Source organism: Arachis hypogaea, chromosome 14 (genome assembly GCF_003086295.3).
Source record: "Arachis hypogaea cultivar Tifrunner chromosome 14, arahy.Tifrunner.gnm2.J5K5, whole genome shotgun sequence".
In the NCBI taxonomy this organism is placed as follows: Eukaryota; Viridiplantae; Streptophyta; class Magnoliopsida; order Fabales; family Fabaceae; genus Arachis; species Arachis hypogaea.
The window spans coordinates 15,324,274-15,339,326 of NC_092049.1; the positions used below are offsets into that span (position 1 = coordinate 15,324,274).

The 15,053-nt window shown below is 31.1% G+C and overlaps 1 protein-coding gene and 1 non-coding gene across 5 annotated transcripts; one reads left to right on the plus strand and one right to left on the minus strand.

Annotated features, from left to right (window-relative positions):
- Positions 1-3,012: 3,012 nt before the first annotated feature.
- LOC112741652 (uncharacterized) lies at positions 3,013-8,726 on the plus strand. Of its 4 annotated transcripts, none has more exons than XM_025790704.3 (9): positions 3,015-3,503; positions 3,865-4,046; positions 4,275-4,401; positions 4,644-4,709; positions 4,822-4,893; positions 5,221-5,322; positions 5,404-5,576; positions 5,714-7,358; positions 7,904-8,726. In XM_025790704.3, the coding sequence occupies exons 1-9, from the start codon at positions 3,123-3,125 to the stop codon at positions 8,432-8,434; spliced, it is 3,279 nt and encodes a 1,092-aa protein (XP_025646489.1). In that variant the 5' UTR covers positions 3,015-3,122; the 3' UTR covers positions 8,435-8,726. The 4 variants fall into 4 exon arrangements, with proteins under 4 accessions (XP_072069932.1, XP_025646489.1, XP_025646490.1 ...); XM_025790705.3 differs by having other exon boundaries at positions 4,647-4,709; XM_072213830.1 differs by having other exon boundaries at positions 3,865-4,040.
- A 716-nt stretch (positions 8,727-9,442) lies between these two features.
- TRNAT-UGU (transfer RNA threonine (anticodon UGU)) lies at positions 9,443-9,514 on the minus strand. The gene has a single exon. It is a non-coding gene; the product is annotated as a tRNA-Thr (tRNA).
- Positions 9,515-15,053: the final 5,539 nt, after the last annotated feature.

Consider the following 15,053-nt stretch of genomic DNA (forward strand, 5'->3'; position numbering starts at 1 on the left):
AAAATTATAAATTTATTGAAATTGTTGTGAAATTATATATATTATTTAATATTTAATGGTTTATAAAAAAAAGGAGATCCCGCCAGCCTACCATTAGGCGGGGCGAGAGAGAAATTTGGGACCACCTTATTAGACGGGGCAAGGCGGGGCGGGTCAGCCCACCAGATGGCGGACTTTTGGTGAGACAGGACGGGCTTTCCCGTTTGCCACTCCTAATGGGACACGGACATAAGTACCCACCCCATAGAACCTATTAAATTTACGCGAATATGAAATTATTAATTTACCCTAATTTATATATACATAAATCTATTTCTTGAATTTAGTAACCCTACTTTCTACCTCCAATTCGAAATTTTTCTTTTTCTTCCAGACTCATTCTCAGCCTCGATCCTCTCTCTCTAACTCACTTTCTCTGCCTCTCAAATTCGTCACTACGTTGCTCAATATCGTTTCAAAAAATTATGTTATGTTATTATGTTGCAATATGTTTTTATATTTTCTCCTTTTGAAATGTTATTTTTCATAACGAATATGTTATAAATTATGTTGAATTATATTGAATTGATTATTTTATGATTATTATATTATGTTTTTTTGTGTTAATTTTTTTCAAAAATTTTCAAAGAATATTCGTAGATACTCGAGAAGATCTGCGTTCCCTAAGGGGTAATTAAACAAGAACTTGCAATGACAGAGAATGAACGGGGGCATTTTTTTTAAATAGGAGTGAGGGATGGAAAGGGGCTTCTCACGCTCCCATGAGTACTCATTACCATATCTAACTAGTAACGGAGATCCAATCTGAGCCGATTTAAGAAGGGACACGTGGACTTCATCTGCATTGGGCCTTTAAGGTAATGACCTAAGTCAGATTTGGGACCCTAACAATGTATTTTAGTTGATCTTGCTTGCATTGAGATCTTACTAGATCCAAATATATATTGGATTAATATTTTGAGTCATTGTTATAGTAAATATTATACTATTTAATATTATAACATTTAGCATTTATAAAAATTGGATATATTTACAAGATATTTTTTAATTCAAATTAAAAAAATTAATTATCTCTTTTTTTTAGTCTTAAATATTATTTTCTAATGTAATGAAAAAGTGAAAATAACAATAATCATTCATATAATTAAAATAGATAATCTTAATATATACATGACACTATATATATCAAGAATTATTATATATGATATATAATTTTTTTTTGTAATGACTATTTGTATAATTTATTGAACAATTTTTTCATCTTAATATTTAATAAATTTAACATACAAAATATTATTTAACATACAAAATAAATAACTTAAGTCATCGTCTAAGACAATAAGTATAATAGTGTAAATACTTATTTATTTATTAGTAGTAAAAAAATATGTAAATAGTATAAATTGATATTTTTTTAGTATAAAAATAATAATAAAGGTTATTAATTAAGTTAATTATATAATTAACAATTATGAAGAATTTTTTAAATAATAATAAAAAATAAGATCACTATTATTACATATTATAAAGTTTATGAAAAAAATTTTGAATAATAAATCAATTCTCAATAGATTATACATTAATTCTATAAAAAAAATAAATAATTAATACATAGGATATTATTATTTACGTACTAATATAATATATATATTATCGATTATTGAGTTTAAAATTAATTTTTAACCCAATTTTTGGTAATTAAAAATTTAAATGATTGAAATTATTAAATGTTGAATATTTTGCATCTAACCAATTTATTTTTTTATTGAAATTAAAAAGAGATGAGTTGTTAATCAATTCTAAATTTAAAATTAAATTTGAGTAAAAAAAATATTTTAAATTTTATCTCACTAACCAGAATTCATTTCAAGATAAGAAATTACTTTGTACATCATATATATTGTAGGATAGTATAGTCATTTGCTATTTTTTAATTGTAAATATTCAAATAAAATGGTATAAGAAATTAGAAGAAAATGTATTTACAAGTTTAGGAAATATTAATTTATTTTTTAATAGAATAAATTATATATTGAATAACAAAAGTTGTTATTGTTTTCTTTTTTACGCTAACTAATACTCAACGATGGTGTTTTGGTACACCATATTATGAAGAAATATTAATCAATCTAATAACTTTTGTAATGACATAAGTTTATGAATTTGAAAATTTAAAAATCATTTCATAAAATATGAATTTTTAACAAGTAACAATATTGATCATATTGTTTTGACTTTAAGAATGAATATGATACCAACAAATAAAATTGCCCCAAGTAAATTTCAACAAAGACAAAAATCCATAAGTATTGCTATTAATGAAAAATTATTTTATTTTAAAGACAAAAACAATTTTTTTCTACAGATTTCCTAACTCAGCACGTCGAAGATTAATTCACCACATATTGATGTTCTATTTATTAAGGGTCTGTCGCTAACTAATGGATTGTTATATACATAAGACGAAATTCGAATTCCAAATACTTTTTTAAACGGATAAATGAGATACTCATTCAACCAATCCAAATTAATTAAAATAAATATTAATTATTTTTAATATTTTTAAGTTATAAAATATTTATAATAATAATTACAATAGATATTTTTCATTTAAATTTTAATAAATTTTTTTTATATAATTTTATGTATTACCGTGTAAGATACGGAACATACACTAGTATTCATCAAAGAAAAAGTCTAGGAGGCCAACAACTTTTGTATTTTTTGGCCAGTACTTAACCATCAAAACAAAAGTGAATGATCTCCCACCATTAGAAACACTATTGATGACTAATTGATAGTTACAAAATACCAAAATTACTGACCCCTAGCCTTCCTCTTTATCAAAAACTTAAAAAATCAAGACTTAATCATTTTTGCTATGTATAATGATACACAATCATACTTAATTTGATGACAAATATTTACAAATAATTTTCCAACAACATGCAGGGGGAAAAAACGAAAAATAAAAAATTAAAAATGTAAAAATATGAGTTAAAAAAAGCAGCTAGGGTTTAACACTTTACACTGAGTGACTTGTAAGGGTTTTGGGCAAGAAAGATATTTTGTTGAAGAAAATGGAGGAAAGGAACCAACTTAGCTACTAACACAAAACGCAAATGGAAGCTTTCGATGACGATGACGATTTTGGAGAACTCTATGCTGACGTGGAACTTCCACCTCTCGCTCCAACCACAGACCTCTTCATTCAGCAGCAGCAACAGCGACAGCAACCGCCCGATCCTAACGGTAACGGTGACGGCGGTTGCGTTGCCTTGAGTGACAGTGACGACGACGACGGATTGAACATTGTCTTGAACGACGACGAAGGCGTTTGCAACGGTCTTCCACCTGTTGCTCGTTCTGATGACGTGGATGATGATTGCGGTGGTGAAGGTGGCGGCGATGGTGGTGGTGGTGAGCGATTGGAGGATAGGTCCGAATTTCTGAGTAAGAATGGGGTCAGAGGTGGATACGGTTCCTTGTTTTTTCGTCGTAAGGTTCGTTCTTCAATCCTCTATACATGTTTGAAAGTTGTTAATTTTGATGGTTTGTTTGTTATGCGTTCCAAGTTCGGAAGCTGAATTGCTGTTACTTTATATAATTTTGTGGTGAATTGGATTGGATACGGTAATGAATAAGAATTTTTTTTAGTTAAAACACATAGATTCGATTAATAATGGAGTCATTGTTTTTCATTATTTTCTAATATGTTATTTTCAATTGAAGTCCTACTTTTTTCTTTTTCTGTCAAATTTTTTCTATTTTGGTCTTGTGGCAGTGTTTTTGAAAATGAGAAGTGGTTAATTTGATGTTTCTAATAGATTTTGGTTTGTTGTGTATTGTGTCTGTGCTTTGTAGTATACAAGGAATCAAGGATTGATATCGCTGGGAATCGGTTCTTCCTTGAGCAAAAGCTGGCGGAATGGCGATACATGTTCGCAGAACCTCCCATCAAGTTCCTCTCATGTTACTCGAATTTGCGCCACACCAAATCCTATGGGGTTTCAATATGGATATGGATCGGTTCTACCTTGGTACTGGTCAGTGTATTATGCATTTTGACATGTAGTTCATGCGTGCCTCAATTAATTCTGTAGCATTTTTTTATGGTGTTTTAATTGCTTTGGTATATGAAATTTGTTGCAAGTAAGCTTATCGTCATAGATTTATGTGATTCTTTGAGCACAAAGAGTGATATTAGGGTATGTTGGACATAGTGAGCTTTCACAGATATTATCTTCTGTCCTGAATTCTCTCATCCATTGCAGGAGTATATTTGATGTGAACATTGAGATGTTTCCAGAGAAATCGTGGAGGGTTCCCGGAGCTGACATAACAGATTATTTCAACTTTGGATTTAATGAGAATACATGGAAGCTATATTGTGCTTCATTGGTGTGTATATTACTATATTACTGTGCGAAAATGTTACCTTATAGTTTTTACGTGATGCTGCATACTTGCCTTTAATTCTCATATTTTATCCATTTCTATAGCTCGCAATACTGAAGCTACTTGATTTTGGTACTACTCTTTAGGTTGTTTGTTTAATGTTTTAGTATTGATATCATTGACATTTAACCCAGAGGATCTAATGAAACTTAGCTGACCATAACCTAAACTTAAACTGCATGCAGCAGCAACTTTGGCAAACAACTATGGGAACAGGTATTTCTGGTGATGAATCTTTAAAACTGACTCAGGTGTGTAAGTCTGTTGTACTTGTTGTGAAAGAACAATAAAAAATTTGTGTTATAACTTAAGCTTTCATGGTAATTTCTTTTGTACTTTCTTGCTGACTACAACATATTTCAGGAAGCCATGAGTCAGCAAATTGATGAAGTTGTGTCTGGGAGTGCACTTTCCCCTTCATCCGAATTTGAATTGGTATGCTTGTGATAATTACTTGGCCATTGTTAGAATTTTAAGGTTATTCAGGTGATAGGAGCCATGTATGAGGTGTCTTGTGTTGTACTACACAGTCTGCACTAGTGCATTATTAACATAAAGAGGAGCATTGGGTCAATGGTTTGAAAAGCATCTCCCTATTCCGATGCAGAGCTTCTTTTCCAGTTTTCCCCCCATTTTTATCTATTCTCTATAACTTAAGATTTTAAACAGCTGCACTTATATTTATGCCACGATATTAGTTTCAAGTTATTTTCTCAGTATATGAAGCTGGACGTTGGTACTGATTAACATTTGGTAACTCAGCCAAAAGGCAGAGCAATTCAGGTTGAGGATAATATGATTGAACGCAAACCATCAATGGATGTAAAGCGCCCACGCAATCAGGATTCTGATGTCATTATACAAGTGAGGTCTCACTAAGTTTACTACAATTCTTTTGCTCTAACTGTCTTGTGTCTTTGTAGTAATTATGTTTGGTTTGAGCAGATCAAGGTGCATGAGTCCTCTGATGATTGCTCCCGTTCTGGGAATAGCACTGTAATGGATGCATCATTAGAAGGGGAACCTGCTCTAGTTGATAACAAAATCCTCACTTCTTCTGGTGAACTCGATGTGTCTGAGGATCAGTTGGAAGCTGTGAAAAAATCAGTTCAAGAAAGGTGTGCTATTTATTTGATATTAGATCTGACTGATGATTCCTTTAAAGTTCCTTGTGATTACTTGAAGTCACATTATTTAGTGAATTGGACTTGTTGTATCAGCTTCACTAATCTTACCTGGACTATGACTTTCACAGAACTGGGCTGATTCCTGAAGTAGATGAACATGAACTTCAGGATGAAGTAGACAAACATTCAAATGATGCTGCACAAGTTCCAGGGGGAGAAATGAAATCAGAGCAAGGCATTGCCATAGACACATATAGTGCTGATCCATGCTGGATTGAATCAGAATTGTCACTTGGTGATCAAGAGCTCAGTCTGACTTCCTATACTGATAGCGATTCTGAGGCAACAGAAAATAGTGTGCATGTTGATAATGAGAAAAGTCATATCCCTTTGAGAAGGCAATCAGTGAATTCTGACATTAGCTTGAAGAACTCCTTGCCAGTTCATCGTAAGAACTCAAAAGGCAACAGTTTGGACAGAAGACCACCAAATGTAACTTACTATTCAAGAAATAAACGCCCATTTCAAAAGGAATGCAGGCGTCAAAATGGTAGACACTGGCGTGGTTCTAGTCTGAATTATCCCATCGAATATGATAATGATTCTTCCTCTATCCCCAGTTATAGTGCAAGGGATCTGTCTCTGTTTGGAAATCAATTTATTGATTATGACATTTGTAAAGAACGAGCGCCAGGTTTTGCTAGTCGTAAAAGAAGATATGATAGGGAAACAAAACAATCCTTCTATTATGGCAGAGAAAAGGTTAACAACAACCTGTTTCAAACTCTGCACACTAAATATTCATATCGGGATGATCGAGAAATATTTCGGGAGAAGACAAACCAATATGACAGAAAATATGAAAATGAGAGGGATTATTTTTTTGAATCGAGATCTCCTATGGCAGATGATGAAGGAAGAGAGAGAAAATGGCATGATGCTGATTTGGAGTACTATGCTGATGACCTGAGTCCTCACTCTTGTTGGGAGTTAAGGCAGTTTCCTCGAAAACATTCATCCTTTCCTGATGAGGAGAGGGGTGCTCATAGAAGAAGAATGAATGACCGTTTTGGAGACAGATACTACAGTGATGATCTTGATGAATATGAGTTAGAGTTTCTAAACACAAGCTATAGAATATCTCCGTATTCCGAGAGAAATATGGAATCTTTAAATAATAGACATGAAGAGTCGTTCTCAGATATTGATATAGATCCTAGAAGATCTGCTCGAAGGGATAGACATTGTGACAGACCTTTAGATTTGGATAACTTGTGGCCTGGGAAAAGGGAAGATTACTCTCAGAAATACAAACGTCATCAGATTTCAAAAAAAAGAAGGGAATATAGACAATCATATGCAACTTCCATGCGAAACTATGCATATGGCACTAGAGTAACTGAAAAATTGGAGGTTTCTAGAAGATATGAACATGCTAGAAACAACAGAGGGTCTTATGGTTATACTGATGCTGTTGAGGATGAAGATTTCATGATTGACCCAGCAGAAGAGTATCAGTGTTACAGGTCCCCTTCTGAGGTCCTTAATTGGATTGAAGATGAAAATACTTTTCAGCATCATGAAATTCATGCAACCTCTTTGCATGCTAAGGTGCAATTGGGTGGTATAGAATTTCAGCAGCATCAACTAAATATGCCGAGAAGTAGTGAGAATTGTTTAAATGGTAGATCTAAAATCATGGACAGGGGTAAATGTTGGCAAGCCGTGCCCAGATATAGGAAATCAGTACATCTTGTTAGTGAGGAAGGAAAGGTAAAGTTGGGGAAATTATGGTCAAGGATCTGTATACTAAACATCTTTTGGGCTCATTTTCTTTACCAAACTTGATTGGTTCAATGCATACTATACTACTGTCTTCACTCTTTTGCTTATTTACTGTGTTATGTTAATTCTTTACTACTATTTTTCTTGTTATTGTTTTATGATTTGAACTTATTCCCTATCATAATGTTGTGGTTGAGTTCCTAGAAGTCATTATTAGTCTCTTCCAAAAAAGATTAGTCATTACAAGCACGTGAACAGGGATTGAACCCTTATCTCAAACTCGCAAGGACTAAGCCTATGATTGCTTGGGTGGTTAATACCCTTACTTATATGCTGTCACTTTAGGATTCTGTTACTTTAATCTGCTACTGAAATTTATCACACCGTATTTATTTGATATATTATACCGCATGTGTCCAAAATTATCATCATCATCATCTTTCTTACTGTTATTATTGGTTAGAGCATTGATATTTTCAAGGTGTATGGTTTGATTATAAATTTGTGATGTGGACTCATGATTGATTCTGCAGTCTCTCTCAAGTTCCAGAGTCTTACACAAGGATATGCTTGAATCAGTGAACCAGGGAATGGCTAAGAAGCGGAGAGCTTTGGTGGGTTCTGAAGAATTTCGTCACAGGACCATCAAACTGAGCACCTCAAAATGTGAGAGCAACCACAGAAACAAGAAATCACTTCAGAACATTCCGGACAAAGGGCACAAGGACTGCTCGGATATTGAGGAGGGTCAGATTGTAATGGAAGAACCATGCTTAGAGGCTTCTACATCCAGAAGAGATGTTTCTGAAGTTGCGACGCTCACTGAAACTGAGAGGAAGGGACGGTCAAAAAATGAAAATAATGCTGTCCATCTAATAGGTGGTTATGACAGCCAAAGGATTCTTGATACATTGGCGAAGATGGAGAAGCGCAGGGAGCGGTTTAAGCAGCCAATCTCTACCAAAGCAGAAGAGAGTTCAGTTATCAACAATGACTCGGCAATCGATACAGGTGAAATGAAGCAACATAGGCCGGCTCGAAAGAGGAGCTGGGTTGGCAGTTAATTCTTTACATTTTTTCTGAGGCTTTTTGAGTCTTTCCTTCAAGATTTGATGAAGGTGAGAGACAGCTACTATGAGGGAACTTTGATAATTCACAGAAGCTCAGGTCTAGATTTTTTTATTCCTTGACAAAATTGAGATTGCAAACGTTATTGTCTTGTTTTGGAATAAGGCCTGATTGGCCTATAGTCTTGATTTGTTTTTTGAGCACTGTATTGTGATTGTGAAGATTAAGATTGTAAATAACCAACCCTGACATTTATAATGTAATCAAATTCCAGTTTTGGACGTTCCAGATTTTGTGATATTATATACTCTGGCTACATGCTAAGATAGTATGATGTGAAGGATAACGTGGTTGGGCTTTGGCCTTTAGTACAGATTGGTGGTAACTTCAGGATAATAAAGTGAAAATTTAATTATTCTTGTATCAAAGTTGTGGGATTTTCACATAATAGAAGACATAAATTTAATAATAATTACTTAATTAGTTTTTTACTTTATTATTTTACAAATTTTTTCATTTTAGTGGATTTCTTTTCCATAATAGATTCTCTCAATCTGAAGATTATATATGCTTTTTATCATGTCTTGGTTTTTAGGCTTTACCATTGATTCAGAAGGTGGGATCAAATGGGATTCACAAAAAATGTTTAATGAACGGTGAAAATATATAAACATATAATATAATTCATTCTCCTTGTTAAACGATCTCCAAGTTAAAATTAGTGTACAGTATTTAAATTTTGCTCCAAGCACTCTTAAGAACCGACTTTTGAATGAGAATAAAGCAGACCCAATACTTACTAGTTTGCATCCAGTTTCAGTTCCATATTTTTGGAGAGAAAATACTTGCAATGAGAAAAAAATATTGGTGAGAGTCAATATAGTAATGGCATGTTTTTGAGTTCAGCTTTTATTTTATCAAGTATCAACTTTAGGATCTGTGAATATTTCAGTTGTTAGACTAAAATGAACAACATAATATGGAAGAAAAGAAATTTAGAAAATTGCCCCCATGCAGGATCGAACTACAGACCTTCAGTTTACAAGACTGACGCTCTACCACTGAGCTATAGGGGCTTTTGCAATTAAATGGTGTTACAGTTTTTTATAGATTAAATAGATAAAAATTTTCAAAATATTTCTTCAATAAAAGGAAAAATATTAGCATTTTAAATTTTTATATTTTAAAGAAAACATTTCTAATTTAGTTTTATTAAGGGCACTTTTTAAATGTTTAAAATAGAAAAAAATTATTGAAAATAAAAAAAAAAAATTGATGATTGAGTTGTAACTACATTGTGTCATACAACAACGACGTTGTGGTCATAAAATCATGATAACCACAGACGAAAATTTTGACATCACTACATACAACCTGTTTCTGTGTGTGTCTTCACATATATTGACTTGATTGATTCAATTGATTTGAAATATCTTCATGGCAGCATATATACTGTCAATAGGGCATAACTAAGTCTACGGTATGGTTTATTTAGGAGTGTTATAGGTCAGTAAATTTTGTAATTTGTAGTCATCAATTAATTATTATTAGTATTTTTAATGATAAAAAATTACATCTAATGATATAGAATTACTTATTTTTTTTTTACTAATTAAGTGCTAGCCAAATTTTAATAAACGGCTGATCCTATAGACTTTCTCATGGTTTATTGGTACATCTATTTTCAGCAATGATATTTTCATGTTATGAATTATTCAATGATATTAATGTATTTAAATTAAATATATATATATATTATATTTAGATATGTTAATGCAAAGATATATAAATGTCACAATAACAAATAAGAATATTCATTGATACATTCTTAATCCAATATATTTGGATATATTAAAACAATAACTAACTTTTTTCGGTCGATAATTAATCAATAATTTTTTTTTTCTTTAAATTTATCTTTCCCTCTTAATTTTTGCTTATTCAGTATTTTGTAGGATTAAAGAAAATTAATTTCTTAACAAAATCGTGATTAGAAAATGATAATGACATATAAATTAAAAAGAAATAAATAGAGAAATAGGAAAACAATAAATTAAAAAGGCAGTAAAGATTTTAACCATCAATGCAATTTTTTTAGTTAAGGTAGCTACTAACAACTTAGATCATAATTGATAAGAGAGATCATGAGAAGCTAAGCTATAGAAGTTAAACCAATCTAATTTATTAGGTCAATTTAATAGTAGCTAGGCTTGAAATTGAAAGGGAAATACATACATATAGCTCTAAAATTCTCTAGGATCAACAAAAACATTCCCTACATATCTCTTCATAGCCATTTCTTCATCCTTTCCATTGTTATGTCCAATTGATGAGAGTCTTTTTGTGTACCAAAGATCATCAATGCAAGACATAGAATCTGTCTGAGGAACATAATTTGCAAGTGGATCACCAAGCCCTAACTCAGTGATAACCACTCTACAATCTTTCATGCTTTCTCCCAACCTTGATGTGAACCTCCATATGAATTCCATGAGATTTCCAAGGTTATTTCCTTCTCCATGGAGCCCATATAGGAAGAGAAATCCAAAGGGTCTACTCAGTGATTCACTCACTAGAATTCTAAGACATGGGAAAATAATCTTCTCTCTTGCATGTTTCAGTGTTGTGTGAAGAAACCTTAGTGGATGATGATGAGAAGACTTCTTGATTTGAAGCTTATAAGATTCACAAGTATTCCATATGCTAAAAATTACCCATGATGATGTTGATCCAATTAGGGTTTGATTATTATTGGTAGTAATAAAATCTTCATTATTATTATCTACCATGTTTTGCAATTTGATGCAACCCTCATCTTTGTAATAACATACCCATGTTCCAAGACTTAGTTTCTCCTTGAGGATAGTGTCTATGTCCAATGGATACAATTCTTTGGTTTTCAAGATTCTTTTGTACAAGGAAATTGCTTGATCTATGTTCACCTTCTCTATTTTAATATCCCTTTCAGAAATATGCTTTGTTGGTAGGCTTGTGCTAGTGCTAGTTGGATGAACAAAAATGACAAGTGAGCTAAGACTCACATAGTTGCACTTAAGAGCAAATAGGGCTTTGGATGCTTCATTGTTCTTCTCTGTTGCTAGGTATGAATACTCCGCTCCATTTCTCACCATCCATTCTTCAAGTGAGGTAACAAGTTTTAATGCAACCCCTTTTCTCCTGCATATTTGAATGATAATTTAAATAATTTTTTTACAAACATGCACTATGACCTAATATATATATATATATATTGTTGTTCAAGATATTTGTTTTGTTACAGTTATTAAATAAATATATTGAAAATCTAAAGATGTATTTGATTTATGTTTTTAGTTTTATTTTTATTTTTAGTATTTTTTGTTTTTTGAATTTTGTAAAAAAAAATAGTATTAAAAACAATAAAATTATATATTTTTACCTCCTATTTTCTCTTTTTTTTTTCCGCAAAATTTTAAAAATAAAAAATGCTGAAAATAAAAATAAGAAAAGCGCAAACCAAAAACATCCCAAATTTCTTATTTTTCAATGAAAAGTTTTTATATTAAATTATTAATACGTTTAATAAGGGTTTTTAGCTAACTTGTTAAATTTATCCGATTAAAACTAAAGAAAGTGGATGTTAATTATAATATTACCTGTAAGTAGGAGAGACTCTAAGGCCTATGATGCAACCCATCTTCAAGAGTGAACCAGGAGGAGTAGTAGTCCCAACATTCTTAATGCATCCCCTAACTACCCCTACAATCTCCTTGCTTTCAAGAAGTTCAGCTACCTGCATTTATAATAATTATTTATGAAGCAAATAATAAATAGTTTAGTCTAATATACTTTCAATCACGTGATATAAAATAATGCTTTGTAAACATAGGATATATAGGTTTTTTACCCTACTTTTAACTATATATATAAAATAGATTACAAAGTATGGAACATAGATAATGTAAACTTTGATTAAGGGGTAGAAGAAAAATTTTGATTTTAATTTGGACAACAAATCAGCAGCGGAATTACATTAATTAAATGATGAGAAGATATTAGTTACATACACATACCAATATAACATGGATGGGGTAGAACCTAATCCTAGACAAAGGGTCACCCATCATGTTAGTGAAAATGGAGACCCCTTTTTTGGTCCCTATCTCACAGTTCCTTTCAAGCTTCTCCACCACCTTGACATCCCTTTCTTTATCAAATTCCCTAATAATAACAACCTTGCACTCGGTAGTGCTGTTAACCATTTTTTCCTCTATTGGCTAAATGATGTAAAATAGGGTGTGCAATCTATAAGAAGGTGAAGGAAAAGACTTTCTATTATGAGAGTTACGTCTTTCTTGATTTGGATCTCACTCAAGTCTCAACCAATTCTCATTAAGTGCCATCATTGGTTCATTGCTTTTAATATTAACAGGGACATCATAAAATAAATAGGATATTTTAAAAAAAAAAAATAGATTAAGAGGAAAGTATCGTTTTGTCCCAACGTTTGAAGGTAAGTCCTATTTCTATTTCTAATGTTTAAATCATTTTATTTGAATCCCTAATGTTTATAAAAGTGATTTAATGTTATCCTGACATCAATTATACTAACAAATCAGATTATATTTTTCAATTATTCTCATTTTGATGTATTTATTCTTAATTATGTCTCATTTAGATGTGTTGGATTTCAATATTGTACCCACTATTTATGTTTAGCTTCAATTATGTCTCTAGAAAAATGAATTATATAAATATTGCAGAGATTAGTTTCAACTTTTGATGAGCTATTTTTTGGAGTGGATCATCGATTCCGTTCTAGACATTTGTATTCTAATTTCAAGAAAAGATTTTCAAAACTCAAACTAAAGCTCATAATATGTAATTGACAGCAGGACAACATTGAATCACTTTTACAAATATTTGAGATACAAATAGAACGATTTAAACATTAAGGACACAAATAAAACTTACTCTAAACATTTGGGATAAAAATAATATTTTATTCTTTAATTAATTAACATTAACTAATTTTTTATTGTAAAATTATTTTTTTAATTCTATCTTTTAGAAGATTATTTTAGAGTTTATAATTTAAGATTTAAAATTTAAGATTTATAATTTAAGATTTAAGATTTAAGATTTAAGGTACAAAACTAATTTTAAAAAGTTGATTAATGTTGGATTAAAAAGTTAGCTCTCTAGTTAAATTCTATAGTTTTGTCTAATTTAATTTATTTTATTTTTTTGGCAGTGTTTTGTCTAACGGTCACTACAATGCAAGAGTAAGCATTTTAAAGAAAGAAAAAATTATGTTTCCCTCCTTAATTTGTCTTATTTTTTTACTAATGTATTTGTAATCTGATATGGTTTGGTTTGCTTATCATCACTGGAGCTAATAATGACTTTTATAGCTTATATGTTTTATTTACAATTTGACATCACTGCTATTTTATTAAATAAAAATATAATGTGTTTTACTCAAATTTTTGTTCCATTGTTAACAACAAATAAATCAACAATCTTCGAGTTTTGTTTCACAATCTTAATTCAAGGAGCGGAAACGACTCCTTTTGTGGGTGTCTCAAAGTCTCAATTGTAGTTTCAAAAGTAAAATTAAAGATAAAAAGGAAAACATACAAGGTGCCAGAGGCAAAGTAAAATGCAGAAATTAAAACAAACAGGAAATTAAAAAGAAGATGAAAGAAGAAACATGAACGTAAAAGAGAAAAAGACGTAAAAGTAAATAAATTTTATTAATAAAAACTGAAAGAAAGCAAAATACAAGTGTTTGAGTTCAGAGGAATTACTTAAGATTCCCAATTTTACTCTGTGATGCGAAGGGGCTGAGAGCGTTTTTGGGTCTCTAAGTGTTTTCCAAGAAGAACTGAACTGATTACAACGTGTTCCTAAAACTCTATTTATAGACTAGCCTAATCTCAATGGGCAGTTACTCTTTGTACACCACTTGCAGGAAATTTGAATTTCTTGTAGCTGTTCCCGCATTTCTTCCTTGCTGTTAATTTCAAAATTTAAATAAATAACCAACTATCACATGATCTAACTTAATTTAAAATAGATATAAATATTATATATAGGAACATTACCAAATAACTAATTATTTCTTTTTATAATTTTCTTATAAAATTTATATTTTGTCTAACAAGATGCCCCCAAGATTTCTCACTTGAAGATATGCAATGATTGAAAGTGAGAAAACTTAGTTGTTTATTGACATTTTTTTTATTTTTGATATTGAGAGTCAATTGACATTTTAGACACATTCGCTTGACAGATTAAATGCCTACTAGTAATAGACTTAACAGAATTTCTAAGTCTATAAAATTTTTTACATTAATAGTTGAACTGTCAATGGGGTCTATTCTTTTGTATGAAATTTTTAAGTGTGTCAAATGATATCTTTTCTAATTTCGGCACATTAAATGTGTATCAATTGACCTTTGTTTTGACCTTTAATATTTCAATTAAGAGTTTTTTTTGACACACACTTTCATTGTTTTAATTGACACAATTTTCCTAACTTCAGAAGTAACAAAATCTTAACTTCGTGAAGTCGTTTCTTTCATATGTTAAACTCCAGGTGCCAATTAAATTTGATAAAATTTCTAATCCTAT